The sequence below is a fragment of the Gadus morhua genome, chromosome 6, assembly GCF_902167405.1.
Source record: "Gadus morhua chromosome 6, gadMor3.0, whole genome shotgun sequence".
NCBI classification, from domain to species: domain Eukaryota; kingdom Metazoa; phylum Chordata; class Actinopteri; order Gadiformes; family Gadidae; genus Gadus; species Gadus morhua.
The window spans coordinates 14,235,019-14,249,905 of NC_044053.1; the positions used below are offsets into that span (position 1 = coordinate 14,235,019).

The window sequence follows — 14,887 nt, forward strand, 5'->3', positions numbered from 1 at the left end:
CAGACAGAGGAAGTGTCTGAAACCGCCTATGGTAGTGACATGGTGACAGCATGAATCTTCTCTTGCATCAGCATATTTGGCTGGAGTACATGTCAAATATGGAGAGGGATTTCCCGCCGGTGTTATGGTTTAAACCGACTTTTAAGCCATCATATTCAGCAGGTCCTTTATATAAATGCACCAAAGCATGAATGTTTTGAGATGAAGTTGTCCTATTATGGTAAATGGTTAGTTTTTCTCTTCATCCTACTATGTTAATCTTTATGTGCCATCAAAAACAATATCCCATTCTCACTTTCCCCTCCATGTGTCATCATAAAACTATAAATACACAAACAATGCGCCCAAAAAAATGCATTGAGATCAAAGTTCAAAGGTTTGTGATTCCAGTCTGTTTATTTGCCATAGGGTCATAGCTCGGGAACAAGTGACAACCTGAGACCTACAGCACAGCTCAGGCAGATGGAGGTCACAGCCTTAAGGGTGGAACAGGTAGGATACAGCACTTTTATCACACCAAAGCGCATGTGAACACACACAGACATGTGTGCACACGCTCGTACGTTCGCACTTACACACACACACACACACACACATACAAGCGCATGCACACATACGTTTGCTCACTCACGCATACACACACAAACAAACACTTTACAATGTATCTCCTCACACACAAAACTTGCGTTGTAAATAGAGAAATGTCAACTTGTTCCTTAGGTTTGATCTATATATTTAACCGGTATGTATGCTTCAACAAAACAAAGATCATGATGCATTTGAAGGAGACACAGGGTCTGGTCAGGTCTCATGGTTATACTAACCAGCGACAGAGTTAACTGTAGCATGCTCTCACATGCACTACGCACGTGACCGTAGCAACCTCATAAGCCCTTTCGTTCACATTTAGCCACTGGCAATAAGTGCATTTTAAAATAGACTGGCAAATGTAAAAAGATTGAAAGAAAATGTTCAGGCAGTCAAACACAATAAACAAGGGTAACATCTTTTTTTTTTGTTCTTATGAATCAGTTAAAATAAAAGTTATTGTAGTAACGCTACAAAAATGCATTATGGACGGACTCTTAAGAATATATATATCAGACAATATTTATAGGAGATGGAGGATGTTTCGCACACACACACACACACACACACACACACACACACACACACACACACACACACACACACACACACACACACACACACACACACACAAACACAGGCACACACACTTGCACTCACGCTCACATACACACAATAAAAAAGACTATGTTTAGCAAACATCATAAAACTAAGCTACCTTACAAAGCATTTTATAGCACAAATAGTCATACCCTGATGAAATATCCAAAAAGTTTAGCATAGAATTTATAAATTAGAAACATTGAGTAGTAATTTAAATTACACATTTATATTATATATGTTAGAACTAACCACAGCAAGGGGGTCCAACCAAACTGGGGGAAAAGGCTCCAAAAATACCCTCCAATATAGCACAGTCTTTCAGGCAGACCGAATATACAAAGCACCAAGTACCATGAGATCACATGTAGCTGTCACTTGTCAAAATATATCACTTGTTTTGAGTTGCGTTAAGTGCCGCTGCAAAGTCTGACTGCAGTTCGGGCCTTGTACAGCTGGTGTCGCTGTAGTACCAGCTCTGCGCGCTGTCAGCCGTCACTGATCTTTCTCGTGCATCTGTTGCTGCATCTTGTTCAGCATCTCTTGCATCCTTTTCAACTGCAATCAGAGAGGAAGAGGAGGATGAGGAAGGGCACATAGATCGTTGTGTTCCTTAGTTCGTAAGTTCCTAAATTCCTAAACCCTAACCCTTCCTTCCTTCCGCTATACCGATTAAAGTTGTTGTCTGAATTTAGACCATGGGATTCTTAATGTTTAGCTTGATTTGCAAGATCATGATCATGCGGTAATCCATTTTTCTAGGACTAATTGGCGTTCTGAGAGGAACCTAAGAGGAACTTGTCGATCTACGTGATACCTGTTGGATGGTAATATGCAGATTGTTCATCCAATCACCTGCAAACATTTTATTTGAAAGAGCTGACCCTTTTCCAAACACTTTCCAAGGATGACTTTCCTGATGGTTCTATCTAACAAACCATGTGGTGTGTCAGGTAGACACAAAACTAAAAATAGCACTTAAAAATAATAGAACAAATTAATCATTTGTTGTGCTCTCATATCCCCTTATATTATATCACGTAATGTCATGTACGGTCACATTATATCATGCCATGTTGTATCATGACATATTGCATCATAAACATAGAACATGTACTTTGTTTTACATGGATTGTATTAGACTATATTGTACATGGTGGGCCAGTGCATCATTGTGAAAGCAGCCGTGTCAGCCATGTACCTCTTCGTCCTTCATCTTGATGAGTTTCTCTGTCTCCGCATCCGGAGTGGACAGGGGCAGAATGGGGATGGGGCTCTCCATCCGGTTGTCCTGAGCCAGTTTACTGTGAGACACGTGGAGTTGGAAGAACAATCATATCACAACTTGTGATCTGCAGGAATCAGCAGTGAACACAGCGTTTACGCCACGCGGTTAAACCAACAAGACCGACACCACATGACCCACAGCCCCCCTCCCCCTACGCACGAGAGAGAGAGCCCGGCCCGTGTTCGAGCGCACACAGGCACAGATAGACACAAGCTCATGCACGGAAATACACACGTGGCTGCAGCACACACACATACCCATGTGCCTGCACACACACACACACACACACACACACACACACACGCACACACACACACACACACACACACACACACACACACACACACACACACACACACACACACACACACACACACCTTGTCATCTCCTGGATACACTGGGCCCTGTAGTTCTCGTAGTGCACGTCGCAGGTCACATCCTTCAGGTCGTGCATGTGAGAGCGTATCAGCATGTTCCTCAGCTTCACAAAGTCACAGTGGGATTGGTTCTCCACTGAGAGCGACGCAGAGAGGGACAGAGAGAGAGAGAATGAGAGAGAGGCATAGAATCCATCATTTCATGGTGATATCCTTATTTATTTATCCTTTAGTTATTACGTAGTTAGTTATATATTTTGGTTGATATTTCTGGCTTGAACTGAGCAACTCAAAGAAATAATTTCCTCCAGGGATCAATAACATCATCAGAGTCAGAATCAGAATCATAACATTGTGTATTTAAACTGGCATTCCTATTTTATTTATCTTCTTGTATTCTCTTGTGCACTGTTCATTGTGCTGCCATAAACACAATCTTCTGCCGCTATGAAGTTTCCTCTTGCATGATATTAATAGCGTTGCCCGACGCAAGGCTACCAGGTGTGGGGGGAATACCTTCCACGATGCCCCAGGGGTACAGTCTGCCTCGGACTCTCTGGCCCCGAGCCTCCACCACTGTGTTGCTGCCGATCACCGCGAAGGGAGTGCACTCCTACACACACCGACACAGAGACACGTCAGAGGGACACTTCTGTATGGATGACCTGGATTCAAGCGGGGGACAGATCGCTCAAACCATCCAAGTGAACGTAGCAACATACTCCTGGAAACAGTATCTACAAATACTCAAATAAATCGAAATGCTACCGAAACTCTTCACTGTCAAATACACTAAACTACTAGGACGTCTAAAAGATGAACCGGAGGTTTGAAAAAAAAGTTATTCTTAAACAACAGATTACCACATACAGTATGTAGTCACTCTATATATATGCAAAATATCAACTTTTCACAGACTTTTGTTATTTAAATATAGTTATATCAAACAGTATTATTATGAGTTTACCATAGTATCGAATGGGGAGCATTCACACTACATCAATATAAAGTACTTCTTCCACCAGTTGTTGCAACTAAGGGGGCCTACTGGTGAATAACAACATGCAACTTCTCTGTGAGACATAGAAATGTAAATGTTCCTGCAGGCTCACTCACCTTTAGCTCTTTATCCATCTGTTTGAACTCCTCGTCCTCATCAGAATCACATTCGGGGAACTGGTACACTTTAATGCCAAATTTCTCAATTTCCTCTCGTATCTAAAACCACGCACATACACCACAGGGACAGGCAAAAGCATGTTGACACAAGTAGGCGCAAACGAAAATAAACACACACAGACACACACACACACACACATCCATACGCAAAGACACATTGAGTTCTGCTCACCCTGTCTTTGAGCTTCTTGATCTCATTTGGTGTGAGGCAGTCAGCTTTAGCAATGAGTGGAACTACGTTGACCTTTTCATGAAGAGCTCTCATGAACTCCACATCCACCGGACGCAGCCTGTAAAGCGTAACACAGCCTTCAATGTCGATTTCATATGAACATTTTAGAATAACAATCCCAACTGAATGCATATTAATACTATTGCATAAAATAGCTACATTTGTGCATTTTTTATGCTATTAGTAAACAAGATATGACTTTAAATGAGTGTTTTTACTGTAACTTCAATGGATCCAAAGTCTAAATATTTACATAGGCGTATGCGTGCATGTGTGCGTGTGTGTGTGTGTGTGTTTGTGTGCTTGCAAATGCATTATTACCCGTGTCCAAAAGGAGGTATGAAATACAGGCAGCAGTGGACTCGGTTGTCCTGAATGTTCTTTCTGTTCAGTCCACTCTCATCTCTAAAGTACTGCTCAAACTGCTGATCTATGTAGTCTGTGATGGGCTTCCAGCTGTAGGACACAAACAAACACACACACACACACACACACACACACACACACATTAGAAGGACAATTTTACATAAATTTGATCCAATCAGAAACAGGTATCGGCAGAGGTCAATACTCTGAACTTTGAACTCACCACTGATTGTTATTAACGGCATCTCCGAACCCTGGGGTGTCCACGATGGTCAGCTTGAGTTTCACCCCTTTCTCCTCAATGTCTACTGTGTGCTTTATGATCTCCACAGTTTGGTTAATACGTTCTGCAAGATAAAATAGGATTACACTTTATTACACCCTGAAGGGAAACTCAGGTGCAAGTGCGCGTGTATGTATGTATGTATGTATGTATGTATGTATGTGTGTATGTGTGTGTGTGTGTGTGTGTGTGTGTGTGTGTGTGTGTGTGTGTGTGTGTGTGTGTGTGTGTGTGTGTGTGTGTGTGTTTGTGTGTGTATGCGTGCGTGTGTGTGTGTGTGTGTGTGTGTGAAAGAACCCACCTTCAGCGTTGAGCAGCTTTCGGTCCTTGTAGAGGTCAGTCAGGAACAGGCTGTTCACCAGAGTGGACTTCCCCATCCCAGACTCTCCTGCAAAGGAGGTAAAGAAAAAATGAAAGAACGAAGGAACAAGAATGAGAAAAACACAGGAAGAAAAAAAGAAAGAAAGAATGAAGGAACGAAGGAATGGATGAAAGATAGAAGGGGAAAAGGATAAAAAGATAGACAGAAAGAGAAAAAAATAAAATTGTATTTAATGAAAACCATTTGTATAGAAATGCCATACGGACTCAGTAAAACATTGAACCATTCAGCATTGAGACTTCTTTTTTTTTAAATAACAGGCAGTATGATTTCAGACTACCGTTCTCCTATATCCCCTTACCGGCCACCATGAGTGTGAAGTCAAACCCCTTCTTCACAGACTTCCTGTGCACCTGGTTAGGCAGGGTGGCGAAGCCCACATACTGCTTCTCCTGCAGGGAGAAGAACAAGGGAGCCGGGTTAATAGACGATAAAGTCTATAAAGTTAAGTCATATGCAGACAACATTATACTGTAGTTAGTTGGGTGCGGCATTACTGTTACTGACTAGAGCGTCCCCTGGCAGAGCGGCTATCTCACAAGGTGCAGAGGGCTCCATGAATCACAGAGGAACAGATCAATTCAAAATGCGAACACAGGATCGATTTGGTTGCTTCTAGGTCAGTGAAATATTCCACGAACGGCAGGCAGGTTCTATCAACTACAAAGTCTACAAGTGGACGGAAAAATGCATCGTTATTGCAATCTGTATTCTGCTGAGCCGACCGAGAATAACGAAGACCTCAGCTTTTCCACCCAAAAACTCTCTCTTGCTCTCTCTCTGTTGGTCTCTCTCCCCCATTACACACACACACACACACACACACACACACACACACACACACACACACACACACACACACACACACACACACACACACACACACACACACACACACACACAGCTCAACCACAGGATACCAGCCTATGAATGCAGACAGCTAGTTTGATTTTGGCAAAATATCATCCTCGCCCCTTTACCCAATAGGCCGTCGAGAATCACAAGCGTAAACAGAGACTCACGGCCAGTTTTTCTCTATCTGGTAAATGAGTCTACAGACAGAAGTTATTTTGAACAGAAATGAAAAGCCCCTTTCATTCTCGAAGAGCGCAAGCCAAACACAGTCAGTGTCCTTTGCTAACTGTCAAAATCTGTCATAGGCATTTCCGAAAAGCCCATGGGCAAGGGGGCTCTCGAGGGCATATTCATTTGCCTGAGCACACACACTCAAACACACACAAACTCACATGCACACTTACACATGCACACACAGTAATCATCCATAGGAGATTCACCCCACAAAATTCCAATGTCGACATCATTCACGCACTCAGCATAAAAACCCACGAGCAGTCGCACACTTGATGGGAACCAGGCGTTCCCATCCAACCTCTTTCCACACCAATCAATCCAGCCCTATTAATCTGTCATGACATCACCAGAACAGCACGCACAACACAACGCCTGAGCCATACACCTCAGGAACGTGATGGAGGAGAACAAGCAACACAGAGCTCCTCAACGGCGGGGCTTTGGTTCATGTGCACGAGCTAACCCCCGAACAACACATATATTCCCGCGTACGTCCCGTCTCAGATGAGTTATCGTTCCCGGTCCTGTCATAACGGACGGGACGTCCCGTCGCTGCAGGGTTTTACCTTCTGCCTGGCGGTCCGGACGCGCGGGCACAACAGACGCTCCACTAGTTTCTCCTGAAGCATGATGGCATCCATACCAGACCACAAGGACACCCACCGGGAAAAAGAAGGGTTAAAAACTAGCCCGCGGAGCAAAAGACCTCTCAGTGCGAGGTGAGAGGGGGAAGGGGGGGAGGAGGGGGGGAGAGCCAGCCAGAGAAATGCGAGGAGCGGTGTGTGAGCCGAGTAGAAGACGTCCTCGCCTCGAGTTCCCCTCACTTAATTCATCTCACCCCGCAGCCTACTTCCTGTTTTCACTCTTTACTAGCGTTCCTCCCACTTCACCTCCGCCGGCATCCCTCCCTTTTCTCCCCCTCTTTCTCCCTGTCCCTCTCTGTCACCCGGTTCTCATGCCCACCGTTCCCTGTTCAGACAGGTAGACAGGAATTCTCACAAAGAAGGGAGGCAGGGAGATAATAAAACCAAGAGCGAGAGAGAAAGAGAGTGTAACGGGACAGAAATAGCAAGACGGACAAAAAAGAAAGAGAGAAAGGGAGAGGGGGGAGGGGGGTCAGACTTGGAAGGGAGGGAGACAACTGACCAGAGAGAGTGAGAGGGAGAGAGGTGGTGAGAGGTAGCAATTTGAGAGAGCCAGAGAGAGAGCCAGAGAGAGAGAGAGAGAGAGAGAGAGAGAGAGAGAGAGAGAGAGAGAGAGAGAGAGAGAGAGAGAGAGAGAGAGAGAGAGGAAACCAAAGGTCTAAATGAAAACATATTCACTCACCCTGCATCTGCCACAAGAATGTGGACAACTAGCACATTTCAAACACATTTGATCATATCACATGGAGTGAAATGAAATTCACTGAAATTCTTTCATATTGAGAGCGTGACCAACTACTTATAGGGACCTTGGAACGGAGATGGGACAGATTACAGACAGCAACTGGCAGAGAAAGGGAAAGGGACACAGAGAGTTAAAGAGAGTGACATTTGGAGAGAGAGAGAGAGAGAGAGAGAGAGAGAGAGAGAGAGAGAGAGAGAGAGAGAGACAGAGAGAGAGAGAGAGAGAGAGAGAGAGAGAGAGAGAGAGAGAGCGAGAGAGAGAGAGAGAGAGAGAGAGAAACCATTATGCTGACATATCATTAACAAAAAGCTGAAGCCTGTATGAACATGACCCTTTGGGAGATGGCGACACTACCACTTGAACAAATTCAACCCAGGGAGAAACAAATGACTCTCTCTGACCCAATGCAAGTACACACACGCCAGGGTGACTTTTCAAACACACAGAGCCTACCAGGTAAAGGAACCTGTCAATCAGGCCTATTAATGTTAGCCAAAGTGCAGAGAAGCTGAACAAGGTTAAACAGAGACAGGATCAGACCGGCGGGTCTAGACTAAAGAGCAATCAAAAGAACACCACACTCCCTGTCGCGTCGCCTGGTCGCACCCGGCTCAGTTCATGACCTGCGAGCCGCCTCTGTACGGAGGAGAAAGAGACCCTGTTGTTTTTTTTCAGCACAGCAGCATTTTTCTGACACAATTGGTTCCAGATGTGCTGATGACGACGCCACCGCCTGCTGCTGCTGCTGCTGCTGCTAGCCGGGAGCCAACAGGGAGTGTGGTTGTACGGCATGGGTGTGTCCGACTCGTAATAGATGTCTCGGGCTCAGAGTTTAGCCAGAGTAGAGCGTTTCTCTCGCTGCCATGTGGGCAGAACACGGGGGCGATGCCACGTACAGATATAACCAGAAGTGGTGCATGTGCAGGATATCCTGCCCCCATCGAAATACATACATAAACGTATATATTTATGTATATTTAAATATAAACATAAATAAAGCGGTTAGGGTGTTTGACTCCCAGCCAAAAGGTTGTGGGTTCGAACCCTATCTTCTGCAGTCTACCTGTAGGCCTCCAGGGGCATTATACCACAGTACCACCACAACTCATTAATCACATCTCAATTAAATACATTGAATATAAGATGCTGTGGGTAAAAGAGTACACATGACTAAATAGTAAATGCTGTGTGTCCTCTCCACGCCACAAGGGGGCGACAACTCAATAACGTTTGAGGAGAAAAAAAGCTCTTAGGCTGGCTGCCCCAAAACACCTGATTGGTTTCTTCAATTCAGGGAAGACCTAACAGAGATGTTGTCTTTATGGACTCTTACTGGACAGCGTTGTCTTTGGGGTGTTTGTAAATGTATTTTAAGTTAACGGCCTGTGTGTGTTTGTTTGTGCGTGCGTGCGTGCGTGCGTGTGTGTGTGTGTGTGGGGGGGGGGTCTGTCTGTCGGTCTAATGGGTCCATCTGAGAGAAGACAACTAACAGATGTCTAGAAGTGACACAATGATCACAATGGCCCCCAGAAAACGTCCTTCCCCTCCCCCTCTCTGTTTCTCAGTGACCAGCTGTCCTGGTAGTGCTATAGAGCTACACACACACAGACACACACACACATAAAACCAGGCGCGCTCACTAATTCTCTGTGTCGCCACTATCCATCTGCCATGACGAGTTGCAAAGTCCATAAATAACCAATAGTCAACAGTTTCATTGGGCCCGTGCAACAAGACCGTCTATTGGCTAGAACGGTTTTCGCTCAAGCAGAGACTTGAGACATCCCTGCAGCAATACACAACAGGTTCTTCAGCTGATCCAGATACCAACACTGTGAACTACTTTAGGCTGGTGACGTGCAGGCAGAGAGGATTAATAGAGGATTTATTTATTCAAGGAATGCAACCCTGTATTAAAGTTTATCAAATAATTCTTGCCATTTTCACTAAAGACTCAACTGAGTTGTAGAGAAGCAAACCCTCGGTCGAGTGAGGCTTATTGATCTAAATCAAGTTTGAACACTGAACGAGTTCAGGTTTAAGAATTGAAGAAGAAGTAAAGCATCGGTCAGATGTCAGATGACAGAAGGTTCGAATAAGAATGAGTTATGGGATTCAAGAGGGAAGCGGTGTGCTTCACCAGCATAGACCGATCTGATCTGGGCAGAGGGAATCCTGTGCCAAAGAAGGGAAGAACCTTTGAAGCTCAACAAACCCACACACACACGCGCAGAAATACACACACACACATACACACACACACAATGCAAATCACTGCGAATTCTACGCAACAGGAAGAACCGAAATTCAAATGAGAGCATTGAGAGGCGTCCACGTCACGTCTCCGGCGCTACCATTAACCCCAGGGCTTCCAGACCGACAGTAAAGCCCGGGGACCCTCCAGTGATGCAGCATTGGCGAGCACTGGAGCCTCCCCTCTTATATCCCTAACCACTGGCTGTCCCACCTCGGTCACTTTCACACTATTAACCTTGAGTGTCCCTCCTAGGGGCCCGCTGGCTGTCAGCTGAAACGGAAAACAGGAACACTTTGAGAGGGCAATAGAGGAGACCAGTGGGGTAGATGCAGAGTACAGGATTTTTGAGTATACTCAAATATATAAAAAATATACTTCTTATTTTTATTTCTTATTATTGTTGCGGAGCGGTCATCTTGAAGACACTTCATTCATTTCAACTGGTTAATATTCAGAAATGCACTCCTTCCCCTAACAATATTTGTTGCCAGATTTCTCACGGTCTGCCGAAAAGTTATAGTTCCCTAAATTACTGCCCCACACACGCGCACACACACACACACACACACACACACACACACACACACACACACACACACACACACACACACACACACACACACACACACACACACACACACACACACACAGACAACCAGATGACAGGTGGGTTTATGGGGTTCTGTAACACTGAGGCCAAATAGAATATCCACTTTAACAAAGCAAACAAACATTACCTTGATGTCAGTTCAAGGATCATCATCATGAAACTATGCAGATAAGGCCTATCGGTACTATTAATCATTATCATCCTATCTTCATTGTTAAATAAAACCCACATTCAATTGACCGCCCCTTCATGGAATTCAAACTTTCACATTGCATCCAATGCAATGATGTGACCCTTTAGGTTGTTGTTGCCTCACAGTACATTTATAGCCATCAACAATGCTTCAAAAGCCCTGCTTTAAGTTCTGGTCCATTCTTGTCGTGGCGATTCTTTTATTTTCTTCGCGACCCCATGTGGAGCCAAAGCCCCTGGAGGGGATTTTCCTATTATACACCGCCCACCCCCCATGTCCCTCCCGCCACACTTATCCCAGCTCCGCACCTGGTCTCCCCCATAGAGGGTGGCTCAGGGGTGGGTCTGTGGTCCCATCTGGGCCAAGGAGAGTGTATTTGTGTGGGTGTGTGTACGTGTGCTTGTGTGAGCGCACGTGCATGTACGTGTGTTTGTGTGTGTGTGTGTGTGTGTGTGTGTGTGTGTGTGTGTGTGTGTGTGTGTGTGTGTGTGTGTGTGTGTGTGTGTGTGTGTGTGTGTGTGTGTGTGTGTGTGTGTGTGTGTTTGCCTGTGTGGGTTTGCATGCTCGCGTGTGTGTGTGTGTCTAGAAGGGCGTTTAGCGAGTGCAGGTCATGGAGACGGGAAGTTTCGAGAAGTAGAGACCTGCTGAACGGAGGCTGGTGGAGGTGGAGGGGCTCAAAACAGCAGCAGACATGTTCTGAAAGTAAGCAGGTGTACCTGAATGCATGTGGGCCAACATCTGCTGCACCTGACGTCTGTCAACTTCCCCAGAGAGTGATCTGTTGCTATGAAAGGACCACTGCACTGTCACAATAGTACGCAAGAAATGATACCTCAAGTCTATGGGTCTGCTCTAACCAGCATGTCTAACCATGATCTTAAGGCCTATGATAAGGTGACGGTCAGGGTACTCGTCCCCAAGCTGAAGGTACAGGGCTCTATCCATAGGCTGACTTAAAGGATACATTCAGGACGTTTACAGATGGACCCTATTGTACCATCATTTTGGGTGGAAGGGACTCATGCAGACATATTTTTGGAATTGGTCCAGTATTGAGTGAGAACCCCGCAGCCATACTCTTTGTAATCCTTTGGTGTAATAACGCCCGATCAATGCACGTCTTCTAAAACTATTTGTTGTGCCACTGACAGGCTCAGATTGATGTTATAAATGTCTGACAACATAATGGAAAAGGCTCCCTTCAGAGAAAAACTTTTCCTTTACTTTTTTCTTGTACCTATTTGTTATTATTGTGAACAACAAAGCCTCAGTCAAGGAGAAGGCTTGCTCTGAGATCTCGTGAGAGTTGAGTTATTGGAGGAAGAGTAACGGTGGAAACATGAGTGAGAGTTGGAGAGCAATAATGCCGGTGAGGGTTTGTTGTGTTTGACTACCGAAAGCATAGCCAAGTGTTATATAAAAGATTTGGTTGAAGGAAGGTTGAGATTTCCTACAAAAACTAGATTTCATTGCAAGATTTTATGATTACAATCTGAGCCTTTCAGGGGCAAAAACAATAGGCGGGGTGCTATTGTCCAAAAGGATCACATTGCAACCCAAATACTCAAATTATCCTTTAAGTAACATGCATAACCCACACATTCTTTAATGACATGTATCTGAATGGATGAATGGTTAAAAGCATCCAATGTAGTAAAAATACTAAAATAAATTATAAAAATAATTACATTATTTTTATACCTGGAATTCTTGAGGGAGTTATTTATCCAGGGATTATGGAATGATTCTACATTTACAAGCCAGCCTGCCAAAGTCTACTCCAGCAGGATTTACAGTAGTAAATTCTTTGCGTTATAAGTCTGTGAGGTTGACTTTTGTGTGGGCACCATCCACGCTGGGATCACTGCAAAGCATCGTGGGTAGATCAATTGCAGATCACTGATACAAAAAGGAGAATTTACAACACAGAGAATTATTTGCTATTTTACCCGAACCAAAAAACGGTGTAACCATGGTAACAAAATGTTTGGCAATTACAATTGTTGTACCATCCAGGCAGATTTTAAGTGGACAATTTTTGTTCCTTTGTGTTTTCGTTATTAGAGTAGAGGTGCTCTGTTGCCTGGCAACAACATTTCACAGAATAGTATGACATTTGTGTGTAGAAATACGATGTATAACAGAAAAAAATAAGGAGTTGAATAAAGGATATTAAAGGAGAAAGGAAATGAATAGAGACAGATAGTCTCAAAGGCAGAATGAGTTTCATAGGATTCTTACATATCAGTCTGTTACGCAAAAACTTCACTCTCCCTTGACCTGCTGCCCACATAGTGGCCAGGCTGCCGTTGCCACTATGATTATTCACATCCCTGAGGCGATAAAAACAGCAAAATGATCGAAGAGCCTAGGAGACACACTAAAACATGTGGGAGAAGAAGAGCACCTAACATATATTCTCTGAATATTTATCATAGCCCAGCAGATCATATTCACTCATTAAAAACACCAAAACTGTAATGATCGTGTTCAATAGATTCAAGGTGAATTATTTCTAATATGATATTTTAATATTACAGTTTTAGTTATTATCATGTTTCTGTCTCTGGACAGGATAAACCCCTTTAAGACCCGCTGTAAACCGAGACAAGTTGGCAAAATCTGCAATGGATGCATTTTCGTCATACGACCATGGTAGCCCTGCAGTGGTGTGTTCGGCTGACCTGAGATGCTTTCAGTAAGTATTTCTGGCAAGAACTACTGGCCAAAGGCCAGCTCTGCGTCCAATGACTAGCTCTGTGGGTGGGGCCAATCTATCCGCCCTTTGACCAACATCTAGCCATTAAGGGCACTGACGGATGCAAAATAATCCAGACCTGAAAAGATGAGCAACAATGTCTGAGGCAATTCTCAGTTAAATTACAGTCATACACATCTGAGAATCCCTTCAGTGACACAGAGACTGTCAGAGAGTGGTCAGTATGTGGTACGATTTAGTGTACAGGCAAAACATTTTCCATAAAATAAACATCATATTAAAAAGATTTGGATGGCCACATGTCAAACCACCTCAAATTCTCTCTCTCTCTCTCTCTCTCTCTCTCTCTCTCTCTCTCTCTCTCTCTCTCTCTCTCTCTGTTATGAGACACCACATGCGGGACAGGGGAGGAAGACCTGTGGTCATCTGAGAATGTGCTGAGTTAATAAAGGCCCACAACCGCCCAACAGCCTTGACAATTCATTAGTCAATAACCCAAACACATTAGGTTAGTACCTCGAAATATTTTGTTATTTGCTGATAATAAAGTCGGATAAGCAGGTCGATATACTGCCGGATGCTGCTACCATGAAATCCCCCCCTGGGTACCACGCTGCTTACGCATCGTGCATGTACGCTGAACTCGGCCTGCTGTAGCCTACATCTAAAAATATCTAACCCGTATGTCAAGTAGGCTGCATGACCGAAGCATCTTCCTGGCATAAGCACCCACATCACCATCGACTGTTGACGTAGTATTTCCTTCAAAAAACAACTTAAAAGCGGGTACTTGAAAGGCTGTTGATAATATTGGTCAAGAAATATGAATGCGTTGTCGTTGGTTGGTGCAATCGACGCCATAATGAGTTTTCTGGGAATAACAATTTAAGCGACATTGGTCCAAATACACGTTTAAAGATAGCCATTAGATGAGACGATGGAGAATGTAAAGTAGGCCTACCTCGATGCTTTCGTCTGATGGCCATTTAAAGGATGGATAGAAGAGGGGGCGCAGGTGCACGGATGCAGAGCGACGCCCAGGGAATTCAAGGGAGATGGACAAGCAGAAATTATTAGAATAATTGGCCATCGGTACATTTCACATTTCATTAGAAAAACCCACACTAAGACGCGGCATGTACCTGTTTTGATCGGGATACGACTCTTGTATCTGAGGCTGCTAGTCATCTTAACCGCTCACTCCCTTCGATTTCGCGATCGGACGGCTGAGAGAAATCACCCCCCTTCCCGAGCGACTGACAGATCCGAGGTCGGGGGAGGGCGGAGAGCGTGTGACGTCACGGCCCATCCCCCGCTGCTCACACTGTACCA

General features: G+C 44.5%; 1 protein-coding gene across 3 annotated transcripts; it reads right to left on the bottom strand.

The window, feature by feature from the left end:
* Positions 1-369: 369 nt before the first annotated feature.
* Positions 370-14,841, bottom strand: septin5a (septin 5a). 3 transcript variants are annotated; one of them, XM_030357772.1, is made up of 12 exons: positions 14,698-14,841; positions 14,517-14,530; positions 5,597-5,687; positions 5,215-5,301; positions 4,854-4,977; positions 4,586-4,720; positions 4,205-4,322; positions 3,970-4,071; positions 3,370-3,466; positions 2,854-2,989; positions 2,390-2,492; positions 370-1,746 (listed from the first exon to the last, which is right to left on the bottom strand). In XM_030357772.1, exons 1-12 carry the CDS (start codon positions 14,741-14,743, stop codon positions 1,684-1,686), a joined length of 1,116 nt encoding a protein of 371 aa, XP_030213632.1. In that variant the 5' UTR covers positions 14,744-14,841; the 3' UTR covers positions 370-1,683. The 3 variants fall into 3 exon arrangements, with proteins under 3 accessions (XP_030213632.1, XP_030213631.1, XP_030213634.1); XM_030357771.1 differs by lacking the exons at positions 14,517-14,530; positions 14,698-14,841 and adding an exon at positions 6,954-7,411; XM_030357774.1 differs by lacking the exons at positions 14,517-14,530; positions 14,698-14,841 and adding an exon at positions 5,803-6,098.
* Positions 14,842-14,887: the final 46 nt, after the last annotated feature.

Excerpts from the sequence above, each read along its gene's own strand:
- septin5a (XM_030357771.1), bottom strand. The coding sequence starts at position 7,028 with ATGGATGCCATCATGCTTCAGGAGAAACTAGTGGAGCGTCTGTTGTGC. Across the intron at positions 4,323-4,585 it reads ATACCTCCTTTTGGACACGG|GCTGCGTCCGGTGGATGTGG; the intron begins GTAATAATGCAT and ends TACGCTTTACAG. Across the intron at positions 2,493-2,853 it reads TGTATCCAGGAGATGACAAG|TAAACTGGCTCAGGACAACC; the intron begins GTGTGTGTGTGT and ends CGTGTCTCACAG.